This window comes from Schistocerca serialis, chromosome 9 (genome assembly GCF_023864345.2).
Source record: "Schistocerca serialis cubense isolate TAMUIC-IGC-003099 chromosome 9, iqSchSeri2.2, whole genome shotgun sequence".
NCBI lineage: Eukaryota > Metazoa > Arthropoda > Insecta > Orthoptera > Acrididae > Schistocerca > Schistocerca serialis.
This window is the reverse complement of record NC_064646.1, coordinates 269,235,986-269,249,148: the sequence shown is the minus strand read 5'-3', so window position 1 is coordinate 269,249,148 and position 13,163 is coordinate 269,235,986. Positions and strand designations below refer to the sequence as shown.

Sequence of the window (13,163 nt, the reverse complement as noted above, 5' to 3'; positions counted from 1 at the left end):
TACACGACTTTAAATAGGGTGGCAAGTGAAATTATTCATATGGAAGCTGCGCTGCTTTTAGCCAGAGATCTAACAGTGACATTTATGAAAAAGAAATAGATCCACAAATGCTGGAGGTGGAAATGGGAATGTTGCATAAATTCTTTTGGAGCACCCAATATCCTAATAAGAGAGTTATCTGACAAGGACAACTTTTCATTCAGAAATCCTTTTTGAATAAGTAAAATTAATTTTGAAATCTTTTTGAACCATATTTCTGGCTCTGTACAAAAGTCTAACACATGCATGCAAGATTCTGTGCCAGCTGGCATTAAATTACGAGAACTATTGAAATATTTGGCAGCTGGAGTCACTGCAACACAAGTGTCACATTCCGAACAGCACAATTTCTAAATTTTTATGTTATGTACAATAGACTGAAGGTACCTTGGAAAGTAAGGTTTTACTGAAATAAAAAATACCTTTATGATGTTGACTGTTTTGCAGTAAAATTAACCTCAGCAAGTTCACAATCTCAATTACAATCCTTTGTAACCCATTTCGTCACTTCAAACAATTGTGTGGTACTGTATTACAAGTAAGTGATTAGATGGAGTTGCTGTTTAAGAACGTTTTTGTATTTTAGAGAGTGTTTATATATGTAGTTGAAGACTAAGCCCATTATTTTGCCATGAGGCTAACTTTTCATGTATATAAACTAATGATGCTGCTGAAATTTGTAGGTGGTGGTGGGGAAAGTGACGTCATGCAAAAAAACGAGAACACGTTTTAAATTTTGCAACTTACGTGTGAGTTAGCATGACAGTGTGCAAGTTAGGTTTTTCCACAAGTAATATGGCTCACTGAGAGGTGGTGGGGGGTGCAGGTGTAAGAAATTCCTTCCCGCGGGAAGCTGGCTTAAAGGCACTTATTGTGTTCTGCATAGATCACTCTGAAAGTTCTTCCGCACTGGACAAAGGACTGTTCTGCTTCAGCTCACTGTGTGGCGTGTTCAACCGTGGCAGCTGTGCACCAAACATCATATTGACTGTGCAATGCTTAGCTGCAAACACTACCATGGACAGCTGCGCATGTAGTGGATTCACAGCTTCAGACTGTGGTTGTACGCTATGCAGAGTACATATACTACAAAGCTGGGTTCACACATGCAACCAAAGTGATGCCACTGTCCGTGGTATTCTGTAGTGAATCCCCAGCTCACATAATTAGCACACCCACCTTCATACCACTCTGTCTCACTGCTGCTTTATCACTGACTTCATGGTCTGCACAAAGAAAATGGCTCGTAAGTTGACTGTCGGAAATGTGCTGCACAAACAATGCGCCACCAAGGTGGAGCATACCCACCACCAGCAGTGTCAAGAAGCCCCACTGCTACAGGCCGGGAACTGTTTCCCTGTGAGAAATCCACTGCTACCAAAAGAGCGTGGAGCTGCTCATCCACAAACTGCCCTTCCAGGACCTAGTGAGCAAGATCGTCCAGAACTGCAAGACCAACCTGCTCTTCCGGAGCTCTGTCATCATACCCGAGTGGAGTACAACAGCAGTGATTACATGATAAAGTTCACATTCACCATCACGGCAGTATCATGTCATGGCACCATCATGTCACGGCACTGTCACATCAGTGTGTATTCACAGTGACCAACACATCATGGCACATCAAGTTAATTCAAGCCATGTGATATCAACTTGCATGACTGTCCTCAACAGGTTTTTGCACTTGCAGTGCACATCCACAACATAGTAGCTTATATTCATGGATGCTGGAGTCCATGTTTCTACCAAACTGACATTTATTGGACCCAAAGTGCTTGTAGCTTGCAGGGATAGCTTGTATATTAGAGGAGGAAGACAAAATGTAAAATAATTAAAAAAAGAATGTTGGTCTGAAAAATGTCATTACGTATTAGAGAATTGGAATTTCACATCTATACAAGAAGCTAGAGGAATAGGAATGTGAATTTTATAAGTAATTTAGAAAGCCAAAGCACCAGCTTTTTTAGTTATTATGTCAAATTGCACCCAGAATTACTAAAAGGAACACAGTATTATGAGCTGCCACCACATCCCATTTTTTTAAATTTTTTTTATTTTATTTTATTTATTTTTTTTTTTTTTCCAATAGTCGTATCTCCCTCAGTACCCTTCCCTTCAAAATTTGTAGGTTTTCTTTACATCGTGTATTTGGCTTTAATAGTAGAAAAGCCTTATTTGTACTGGTGTTAGCAAGTGAAACCATGTAAATATTGACCACTCATTGTTGCAAAACTGTTTCACACACAATCCAGAGAGCTACTTAACAATAAATAAGTCTGCCACAAAAACATCGTTAAACAAACAACTCTGATACATTACTTGATGTATACTTCTCAAAAAAGCATTTTGTCACTGTTGTAGTGTCTGAGTGGTTTCAGTTCATTTCTTTATGAAATATTACAAATGCCTACAATATAAAAATAAATTTCACTTACTAATCAATCTGATTCTAGTCACAGTACGTCCTTCACATTAAGTTGCAGCCATATTACAGTCCATCACATTACAAAATTTTAAGTATGGTGCCAATATGTATAAAAATTCAGTTTTGAAATGTAGTAGATGGCAAGTAATTTAGTATTCTCATGTCATACAATTCGGAGTGCTGCTTCAGTGCTTCAATTAATCTTTTGTCATTTATTATTAAATTATGAATTTTAACAAAATAAATAACAAAATGAAACAATTTATAGCAAATAATAAACAACTGAGATCAACGAGGATGTAACGAGATATAGAGATATATAGATATATGCTTGGTCATGTATTGAGAGAAAATGAGCTTGGGGGGGAGGAGGGTCACTTGATCAATAGTAGTTAGATGACATCAGCCGTCAAAACTTTCTTCTGAGTAAACCTCGATGGTGTCCTGATGCGATGTGTTGGGACAGCCAGTGTGGATGCCATCATTTGAAATGCATTGCAGAATGTTTTGACGTGACATGACATGTCATGACATGACATGACATGATATGATGCCCAGTGCAAAACTATGACAGAATACTGTTGTTTCAAAACACAGTCACCAGGCAGCAGTCCAGAGTTGCTATTCAGCAGTAGTGGGAGGCTAGTAGCGTCACAAAACAGATACAAATATGTTTAACTTTTTGTGACATTACAAAACTTGCATCTCTTGAGTGATGCCACTGAAAATTGGGTGTTCACACATGTGCTGTGGTGCCACTGTATTTTGCTACTCTAGTTGTGGAATCATTTTAGTTGCTATTTTTCTTTACGTCGGGTTCACAATGCAACTAATGTGACACCACAGATTGTGGCTTTCTGTAGTGGCACCATGAGCTGCCATTTTAACAAGACACCACAAATACTGTGTAGTTGCACAGCTTTCAGTATGGCATCAACTGAAATCATATGGGAGCATATTAATGTTGTAGTGCAGGTTAAGGCATTAGAGCTGTGACACAGTTAAATACAAGGACGACAAAACCCAAATGTGGATTCGAAAAGAGACTTCGCACAGGGATAAATTAAGGGACACAAACACATTTATACAAGAAATAGCACTCAAAGATGAAAAAGGAGGGGCAGGAGATTAGTTTAACATCCTGTCAACAATGAAGTCATTAGAGACGGAGCACCAGCTCAGATTAGTGAATGATGGAGAAGGAAGGTGGCTATTCTCTTTCGAAGGAACTGTCCCAGCATTTGCCTTAACTGAATTAGGGAAAAGCTTAATCAGGATGGCTGAACGCAGGTTTGGACCATCATCCTCCCAAATGCAAGTCCAGTGTGCTAATCGCGCAGTGGCGGATACAGAAAATCCTCAAGGAGGGGGGCGCTAAAGATATCTTGAGCTACCTTTTCTTTTACCATAATAAAAAATAATCAAGTCACATGTAAAGTTTAAGAAAGCTTTATTTAAATTGATTATACACATATAAAAGAAAATGCCATGTTATGATATAAAAAAGTTACAGTTGTGGTTCTCTTCCTTAAATGGTGATTTCTGTGCACCCATTCTTCCTGGCAAATTGGATAATTACATTGTCAGTAGGACAGCTAATGTCAGGGTGTCTGCAGCTCATGGTCTTGCAGTAGCGTTCTTGCTTCCTGTGCATGTGGTCCTGGGTTCGATTCCTGGTGGGGTCACGGTTTTTCTCTGCCTTGAGATGACGGGTGTTGTGTGTCTTTCATCATCATTTCATCGTCATTCACTCACAAGTTGCCGTAGTGGCGTTAAAGAACTTGTGGAGCGGTGGCCGAACCGCCCCCCAAGGGGTCTCCCGGCCACCAATGCCATACGCTCATTATTATTATTAATGTCAGGGTGAGTGTTAACTCGATTCCTTCGTGTCAACTGATGAAAGAAATGAATGAATAGCGTGGGGGTTGACTGGCAGGGGTGGAAATGCGGGCGGACCTGCAAGGGTGGGGGGAGGGGGTTGCGCCCAGTGTGCCCCCCATATGTATCCGCCACTGTACCCACTGCACTATCCTGATTGTTTTGAAGATGAAAATGCTGTCTGCTATGGCAAACTAACCAGCAGCTGGCATGTAAAGATCATCTGCAAATATACCACTCTTCTAAGATTTTACATTCTGATTATATTCACTGATGTAGACATTTTAAATAACTAATTTCTAGTTTAACAGGTGCCACATCACACTCTGAGGTTATTTCCTGCATACAATCCACTATTTATACAGTGTTTGGTCTCAAAAATGTTATATGGGTCGCTTTTTTGATTACATATTTAGCTTATTTATTTATTCATCCAAAAATCTTTTGTGATTGTGGAATACAGCATATTCATTCTCTCTCTCTCTCTCTCTCTCTCTCTCTCTCTCTCTCTCTCTCTCTTCCCCCCCCCCCCCCCCTGCAAAAGAGTATCTGCCAAAAACAGTTTTCACTTTTTTCAGTAATAAAATGAAAACATGCTAAATTTGAACGTAGTACAGCAGCAATTACCTTATGATAACTGCAACAGATTACATTAAGTTTTCATTCCATAGAACCAAAAAATGAGATGATTCTTGTGGGTGTGGAATGTGTCAGAGAGTATAACATAAAATTGTAAAACGTTTCAATATAATACTTACTACCTTGATCATTTATCAGGAGATTGTCAAAATAGGTGAATATGAGGGCAAATCAATTATTATCCGCAAAGTAGTTTTAAAATTTAATTGTAATTAAATAGGAAACTTACAAGAACATCATTTTTTGACATAGTCTCCTTGTGTTTCAACTCACTTGGTCCATCATTGTAAAAGCTTCCTGGTGCCCTCATAAAAAAAGGTTCTCGGTTGAGCTGCGAACCAGGAATGCACCACTTCTTTCACTGCTTTGTATGAGGAAAATCAACAACCTTTTAATGCCTGTTTGAGTGCACCAAGCAAGTGATAGTCAAAAGGGCCAAGATTGAGACTATATTGAGGATGATCCCGTACTTCAAATTTGAGTTTCGGGAGCGTTTCAGCAGTGTGGACAGCAGTATGCGAACAGATATTGTCGTCCAACAACACAACACCTTTTGACAGCACTCCTCGGCATTAGCTTCAAATTTCAGGCAGTAAGCATCTCACTGTAACGTGCACTGTATATTGTTGTGCCCCCATAATGTTCCAGTACTGGACCTTGTGTGTCCCAAAAAATCATAAGCTTCAGTTTTCCTGCAGACAGTTGGGTCTTGAACTTTTTCTTGCACAGTGAATTTGGATGTTTCCATTCCATACTCTGCCATTTACTCTCCAGCTCGTAATGATGGATCCATGTTTTGTCACCAGTAATGATCCTGTCTAAGAATTTGTCCCCTTGATTACCATAGCCATCCAGATGTTTTTTTGCAGATGTTCAAGCGTGTTTGTTTATGCAACTGTACGAGTTGTTTTGGGACCCATCTTGCACAAACTTTATGAAACCCAAGACTGTTGTGAATGATTTCGTAGGCAGAACCGTGACTAATTTGCAGAATATGTGCCACTTCATCAATAGTTAATCGTCTGTTTAAGAGAATCATTTCATGTGAACGCTCAATGATTTCTTCACTTGTGGCGGTAAGTGGTCGTCCGGCTCCTTCATCGTACATAACACTTGTGCGACCATTTCAGAATTTTTCAATCCATTCATAGACACTCCGTTGTGGCAAAACACTGTTCCTGTACTGTACCGAAAGGCTTCGATGAATTTCGCCCCCTGATACACCTTCCAACCACAAAAAAGTGGATCAATAAATGTTGCTCTTCTTTGGTGTAAATAGACAGTGGATCAGCCATGATTAACACTACAGCAGCAATAACAAAACTAAGCTAGCAGCTTGAAAATTGCAAAGATATAAGGATAAATAAACAAAGCATGTGCCATCAACGTAAAACGACAGCACTACCAAAATAAACAAAAATATAACTAAATTGCGGATAATAATTGACTTACCCTCATATAATGTGGTAAACTGGAACAACTAATATTTACAGAATTAACACACTGTCAGAATGAAACACTGTTATGCACTATTAATAAATTTATCATACATAAAATGCCTAATCTTGACTGTTGTGACCAAGTGCTGTCAAAACTGAAATCTAACAGACATTTTTGCTTAAGCTAGATTAACACTCTGTTAAGATATTCGTCTATAGAGTAGAAGGAGTTGCCTATCAAAAAGTCTTCACACTCTTTATCTGAAACCAAAATTTTCATGGTTGCTGGCAATTTATTGAAAATTTGTGCTCCTGAATATTGGACCCCTTTTTTGGACCATTGTATATGATTTTAGGTCTTTATGTACATTGTTTTTATTCCTAGGATTGATACTGTGTATTGAACTATGGACTGGAAGTAGAGGTATATTACTTGCAACAAATTTCATTAATGAATAAACATGCCATAAAGCAGTAGTTAGAATACAAAGTTCCTTGAACAGGTTTCCAGCTTACTCTATATCAGGAACCTTGAGAAATCCAAACTGTGTGACTTGGACAACACATTATCTGCAGTCAGATGCTTAAGGAGATGCTTGAACACAACCTTTTCAAAAATTTTTGAGTAAGCTGGCAAAAGTGAAATTGGTCGATAGTTTGATGGTATCTCTTTATCCCCCTTCTTGTAAAGAGGCTTAACTTCAGCATATTTTAGACAGTCTGGAAATGTTCCACTGAAAAGAGATTGATTACACAAATTACTTAAGACAGAACTCAACTCGCATGAGCGCTCTTTGATTAACTTCATTGATATCTTATCATACCAACTGGAATTTTACGGATTTTATGATGAATTTTTCTTGTTTGGGAGATGTGAGTGTCTTTTTCCATTTTACTGAAGTTCTTTTTAAAGACTAATCTCCGATACTCCATTGCACTGGTCACTCAACCTGATAAGAACAAGCTAAGATGTTTGCAGCATTACAAGCACTTGTTACCAAAGTCTCATTTATTTTTAGAGCTATCTGTTCCTCTGCCTTTTTGGCCCCACCTGTCTCTGTGTTCACTATATCCCATACAGTTTTTATTTTGTTGCCTGATGTAATTATCTTTTTCTCATAATAAGACTGCTTCGATTTCTGGATTACTTACTTCAATATTTCGCTGTATTCTTTGTAATGCATTACAATTTTACCATCAGAGATGTTCCTAGATACTTGATAGTGTCTCCTTTTTGTCCCACATGATATCTTTATTCCTTGTGTAATCCACGGTTTCTTTTTTTACTTCTGTGTGATTTGAATTACTTTTCGGGGAAAACATTTATCAAAGGGGAAGGTAACCTTATTAATGAATGCTTTGAATTTTCCATTTGAGTCAGAAGTATTGTAAACATCTATCCAATTCATATCTTTAAGCAATTTCCTGAATTTAAATTTTTGACTAATTTATTACGCTCCTGTACTCATATTTAATAGAGTTTTTATCCTGACAAGTTTCAATACTTAACACAAGATGGTCTATGTCATGATCAGATAGCCCATTTACTATTGGTTTTGTGATAGTACTTTTTTCCCTAGATTTGTCTACAAAGATATTATCAATAGCAGTCTCAGAGCATTTACATATCCTAGTTGCAAAGTTCACAGCAGGAACAAAATTGAATGACAGAGCTTTTCAATAAACCCACATTAAAATCACCAGCAACCACTATTAATTTTTTTTTTAAGATGCTAGTGTTTTGAAATACAGTCACCAGGGACGGAAAGTGGCTCAACAAGTATAACTAAGTTAAACTTTTTCTGGCATGACAGAAGTTGTGTCATTAAAAGCTAGGAGTTCACACTTTTAACTGCACTACAACTGCAATATGCCACTACCTGTGGCTGTACTTTTGTTGTGTGTGTGAACCCAGCTTTATTGTTATTTCTTCACCCTCTAAATGTATTGGAGGGAGGGACATTGGCATCAGTACAGTCATCAGCCAGTAGACCTTATTCACTAACTTAAAAGCTATACACATATTAAGAAGACATATCAACCATGAATGTATTTTTTTAAACGGTGATGTTAATGTGAGAATGTAAGAAATAATGCTGTCTTCGTGCAATGATAAAAATGTGAACAGACAGCCCAGTTAAGACAACTTGAAAAACACGAAGCACTTCACAAATACTGAACCCACCGGAAGAGACACTAGTCATTATAAACCGAGAGCTGTCCGCCCTACCTAAAACTGTAAAAGGATATTCTCCGGGATGGTAGGTTGTTGATGAAATTAGAGGTGGATATGGAGGGATATAGGGGACTGAAGTTTAGTTGCGTGTGACAAGATTGTTCCGACAGAAAAACCAGGGAAGTGACGTAGTTCACAGAAGTTAGCGCATTTAGTTGAACAACGAGGTCACAAAACCTCCTTGCAGGTGCAGGAATTGTGAATATAATTTTAGAAGATGAAATTTTTGCGGGTACCAATCACTACGTTTGTGCACCCGGCTGAAATGTAGCCGGCTAGCCGCCAGACGGAGGAAACTGAATATCGATAACTAGTTCGACAAGTCGATAAGTGAAGGTCAGTATTTCTCAATAATATCGATAGCAAGTCTTCAGGAGTCGATAGTAGTAGACTTTTATGTTAACTTTTAAGTTTGTTTACATAGTTGAGACACACTCGAATTATAGTAATTAGTTAAATGGAACACTTCGCACCGAGTTCACTATAATTTAAAATCTTATGGAAATTCAAATGTCTCTTATTTCTGTGCTGTTACATCACAGAAAAAGAGCGGTTTTATTTGAGTGCGTACGTAACCTTTCATAAGAAGACGAACAATCACATTAGAAATACGTGCAAGCTTCTATTACTGGAATGCTGGCGCATACATTGCGGATGATTTTGAAGAAACTAAGGTATTTATCTATTGTGCTACATAAACTTTGATTGCTATCAACTTTATGTTTGCTTCCTCTTCCACAAGTATGTGAGCAATAATAGACAGGAACGATTTCTTTTAAGGACAAGTAAATTTCATCCCAGGTTTGTGGTTAATTTAAGAATACAAAGCATTGTGCTGATTGTATTAGTAACTTACTCCCCAAGGATCGTTTTACAGCGATGTAGGATTTGTGAGCTTAACACAAAACAAGATGTTATATACACAGACATATGAATATACACAATTGTGGTTAATGAGAACAGCACAGTAGGTCTACTGTGGCGTTATTGAAAGAACTAAACGCCAGGCTATAAATCCCAAGATTCAGGTGTTTGATACTATGAATTACTGCCAGACAGTTGATGTGGCACATGTATCTCTGAAATAAAGGCCCATTTGAATTGTTTCTCAAGTTCCACGTTAAATTTTTGATACTCATGTAATTTTCTCTGTGACACACTGTACAAGTGGGTGAATTATTATCTGACTGAGTCTGACCAGTGTGCTGGCATGCAATGTTGTTGTTTACAGGTACTTTCTTTCTTCTTACCCTCCTCACTCCATCTATTTATCCCATCATGTTGTATTTGCTTATATTTCCTATTTTCATCTTTTATATTATGAACATTTCCTGTTCTTTTTCACCTCTACTTTGCTGCTGTGTATTTTTGTTTTTTTCTCTTGTACCCCTTCCAATTTAGTCTACTCTTTATTGGCAGTCTGTCTTTCCTGTATCTCTGACTTGTCAAATTCTGTCTAGGCATTGGGCATTAGGTAATTTTACACTCTGTGAGTAGTCTCATTTCTTCCAATCTGCTGATCTTATTTTGGAAATACAGAAGTGTCCGATCCCACCCGTCTGCTTTGACCCATGACGTCACAAATATGGCGGAAACAAAAACAAACACACACACTTTCCACAAGAAGCCTAATGACACTAACGGGACAAGCGCGGGAAATGGGGTGTTTTGGGTGGGGGGCAAACTAAATATAAACAAATTTAGACGCCTTGCGTACCTACAACGTGTAAGTGAAGACAGCCATGCATGAATACCGACCCACCTCCCCAGGGGTCGTAACCCCTGCAACCCATAGAAGATAAAGATGCTTCAGTAGCTGATTAGTGTTTTTTGTCTTTAAAAAAAAAAACTCACGGAATAGAACGAACAGATCAAAGATAAATATAATAAACTAAAACAGAAACTCGAGGAAACAGATAATTAAAATAAGTAATAAGTGTTTTTAAATTTTAAAAAATCTTACGAGATAGAACGAACAGATCAGAAAAGTAAATAAAATAAGATAAAACGGAACTGGAGACAGCCACACTCAAACCAAACTCCGTGCCGTCATGACATCACACACAACACCCTTACGTCACGGGTCAAAGCCGACGCATTGGATCGGACGCTTCTGTCGACCCCTTATTTTTGTTGGTTGGCCCTGATTTTGAAAGCTAATGTCTGAGTAAGTTTATGGTGATCCCTTGTCTGATGTTGCTGGATAAAAACATAATTGGTTATTTTATACATGTCATATGGTAGGCCTATAGTGTTTGTAGTTCTAAAGCCTTTGTAACATACAAAATCTAAGACTTGTGCTGTCGTGTTTAAGTGTACTGATAAATGATGTTTTCTTATGGAAGCCATTTGTGTTGTCTGTGCATATATTCTTTATATCAAATTGTCATTGTTGGGCTACAGATTCTGCAAAGGAAAAAAGTGCCACTTCAGTGATATCACTGAAAACCAAAGGATCATGGACATGGTGTTTATAGGCCTCACCTCAATCAGTGATGCATTTCGTCTCTCATTTGATGTAAAAGATGTACACATTAACAAAAGATTACCAGACTTAGTTTTTAGAGATCACCTCAAAAACCACTTGTTTTTGTGAAATTTCATGAAAAAAGAAGCAGGTGGTGAGAACAGAAAAATTGTCTAGGTACCTCAAGTCAACATACTGGTCCCAACACTTTCTAATATTTTCGCCAATGGGAAACCATTACCGAATGACATCACAAACTTCATTTGCACTGAAAATCATGCTATTGTGATCCAGATCAGTGCATTTGAAGAGGTGAAGCACGGCTCATTAAAACTGTACACCATCTTTAACAATACTGTGCTCAAAATGGTGTTTGGATGCTTCAGGAACTCACTTGGGAATCTCTGGTACGAAAGTGACGTTCTTTTCAAGGAACACTGTTGAGAAAATTTAGAGAACTGACTGCAGAAAGATTCTACAGCCAATGTTCATTTTATGTGAGGATGTTGATAATGTGATAAAGAGAAATTAGGGATTGTACAGAGACACATAGACAGTCATTTTTTTTCTTGCTCTATTTGTGAGTGGAACAGGAAAGGAAATTACTAGCACTGGTACAAGGTACCCTCCACCGCACACCATATAGTGGCTTGTGGAGTGTGTCGATGTAAAATAAACTCAGCAACATCCTACAAAAACAGTAACTTCTGCCTGTTATCACCACAAGAGGCATATGTCTAGAGTGGTCTGCGTTCCACAGAGTTGAATGCTGTTGGAGCACTGCTCCTATCCCGAACAATTGGTTATTACTCTGGACTGGACTGTCACATATAAGCAGCACTGCACCAACACCAAAACGAAAGTCAGTGACAGAAACAATACCCTCTGCAAAATTGTTGGCTCAAATTGGAGTGCTAAACCACAAGTGATAAAAACTGCATTTGCAGTCTGGCACAAAGCTGTCCATGCTAAGCAAGTGCATGGTGGACTCAATGAAGCATGCAAGCTTGTCTTCAACTGTTTGGAACTTAGGAATCCAGGTCAGTTGAACCTAGTGGTATTGGATGTTGGCTTCGTCCTGTAATGAGGCATGTGACAGAAAACAAACACAATGCAGGGTTCCTCTGTAACTGTACAGCACTCCCTATACAGCATTCAATTAGCTACATAGAGGCTAAAATCAAGAAACAGTTTTAGAGCAAATGGAGCTTACAAACTTCAAACTCAGCCTAAAGTGTCCCCCCATTCACCTACTACTTTTCCTTCTCTTCCTTTTCATACTATTGAATTCCAGTCCCCCAAGACTATTAAATTTTCGTCTCCCCTCACTATCTGAATGATTTCTTTTATCTCATCATACATTTCTTCAATCTCTTCATCATCTGTGGAGCTAGTTGGCATATAAACTTGTACTACTGTGGTAGGCATGGGCTTTGTGTCTATCTTGCTTACAATAATGCGTTCACTATGCTATCCGCAGTAGCTTACACATGCTCCTATTTTTTTATTCATTGTTAAACCTACTCCTGCACCCCCTCCCCTCCCCCCTGCGGGTCTGGGGGTAAGAATAGGCCTGAGGTATTCCTGCCTATTGTAATAGGTGACTAAAAGGAGTTTCACATGTTTCAGCCTTTATGTGATGGTCCCCTGTAGGGTCGGACCTCCATTTTTCAAAATATTCCCAAAGAGTGACCCAACTGGGGAAGGGCATCTTATATGGTGCATCATGTCCATCATGTGCTAAGACCTATTGCAGCCTTCGTCGACGTGGACCTGCACTTCTGCTCATTCTCAAACTGTTGGGCGAGGTCACCCTCCTGGGTGCGTATTTTTCCATCATCTGTGTCCGTTGTGGTGGGGCCACCATGTACCCTGTTGCTGTTGGTTGTAGCCCCCTGACCACACAGGGATCGCTCTGCTGATGCCTGCGCCATTAACTACCCACGTATGCCAATGGGTAGGTTCCAATCCCCCTGGGGCTTTGGGACTCCCGGCAATGGCCATCCTTCCAGGTGGCCTATGCTGCGGCTGGGTGGCACC

At 38.9% G+C, this 13,163-nt stretch overlaps 1 protein-coding gene across 1 annotated transcript in view; it reads left to right on the top strand.

Annotated features, from left to right (window-relative positions):
- Positions 1-9,035: 9,035 nt before the first annotated feature.
- Positions 9,036-13,163, top strand: part of LOC126419221 (phosphatidylserine decarboxylase proenzyme, mitochondrial) — a 118,549-nt gene continuing 114,421 nt past the window's right edge. The window contains exon 1 of the mRNA XM_050086357.1: positions 9,036-9,330. Coding sequence (XP_049942314.1) covers positions 9,290-9,330 — 41 coding nt within the window. The 5' untranslated portion in view covers positions 9,036-9,289. The remainder of the gene's footprint in view (positions 9,331-13,163) is intronic.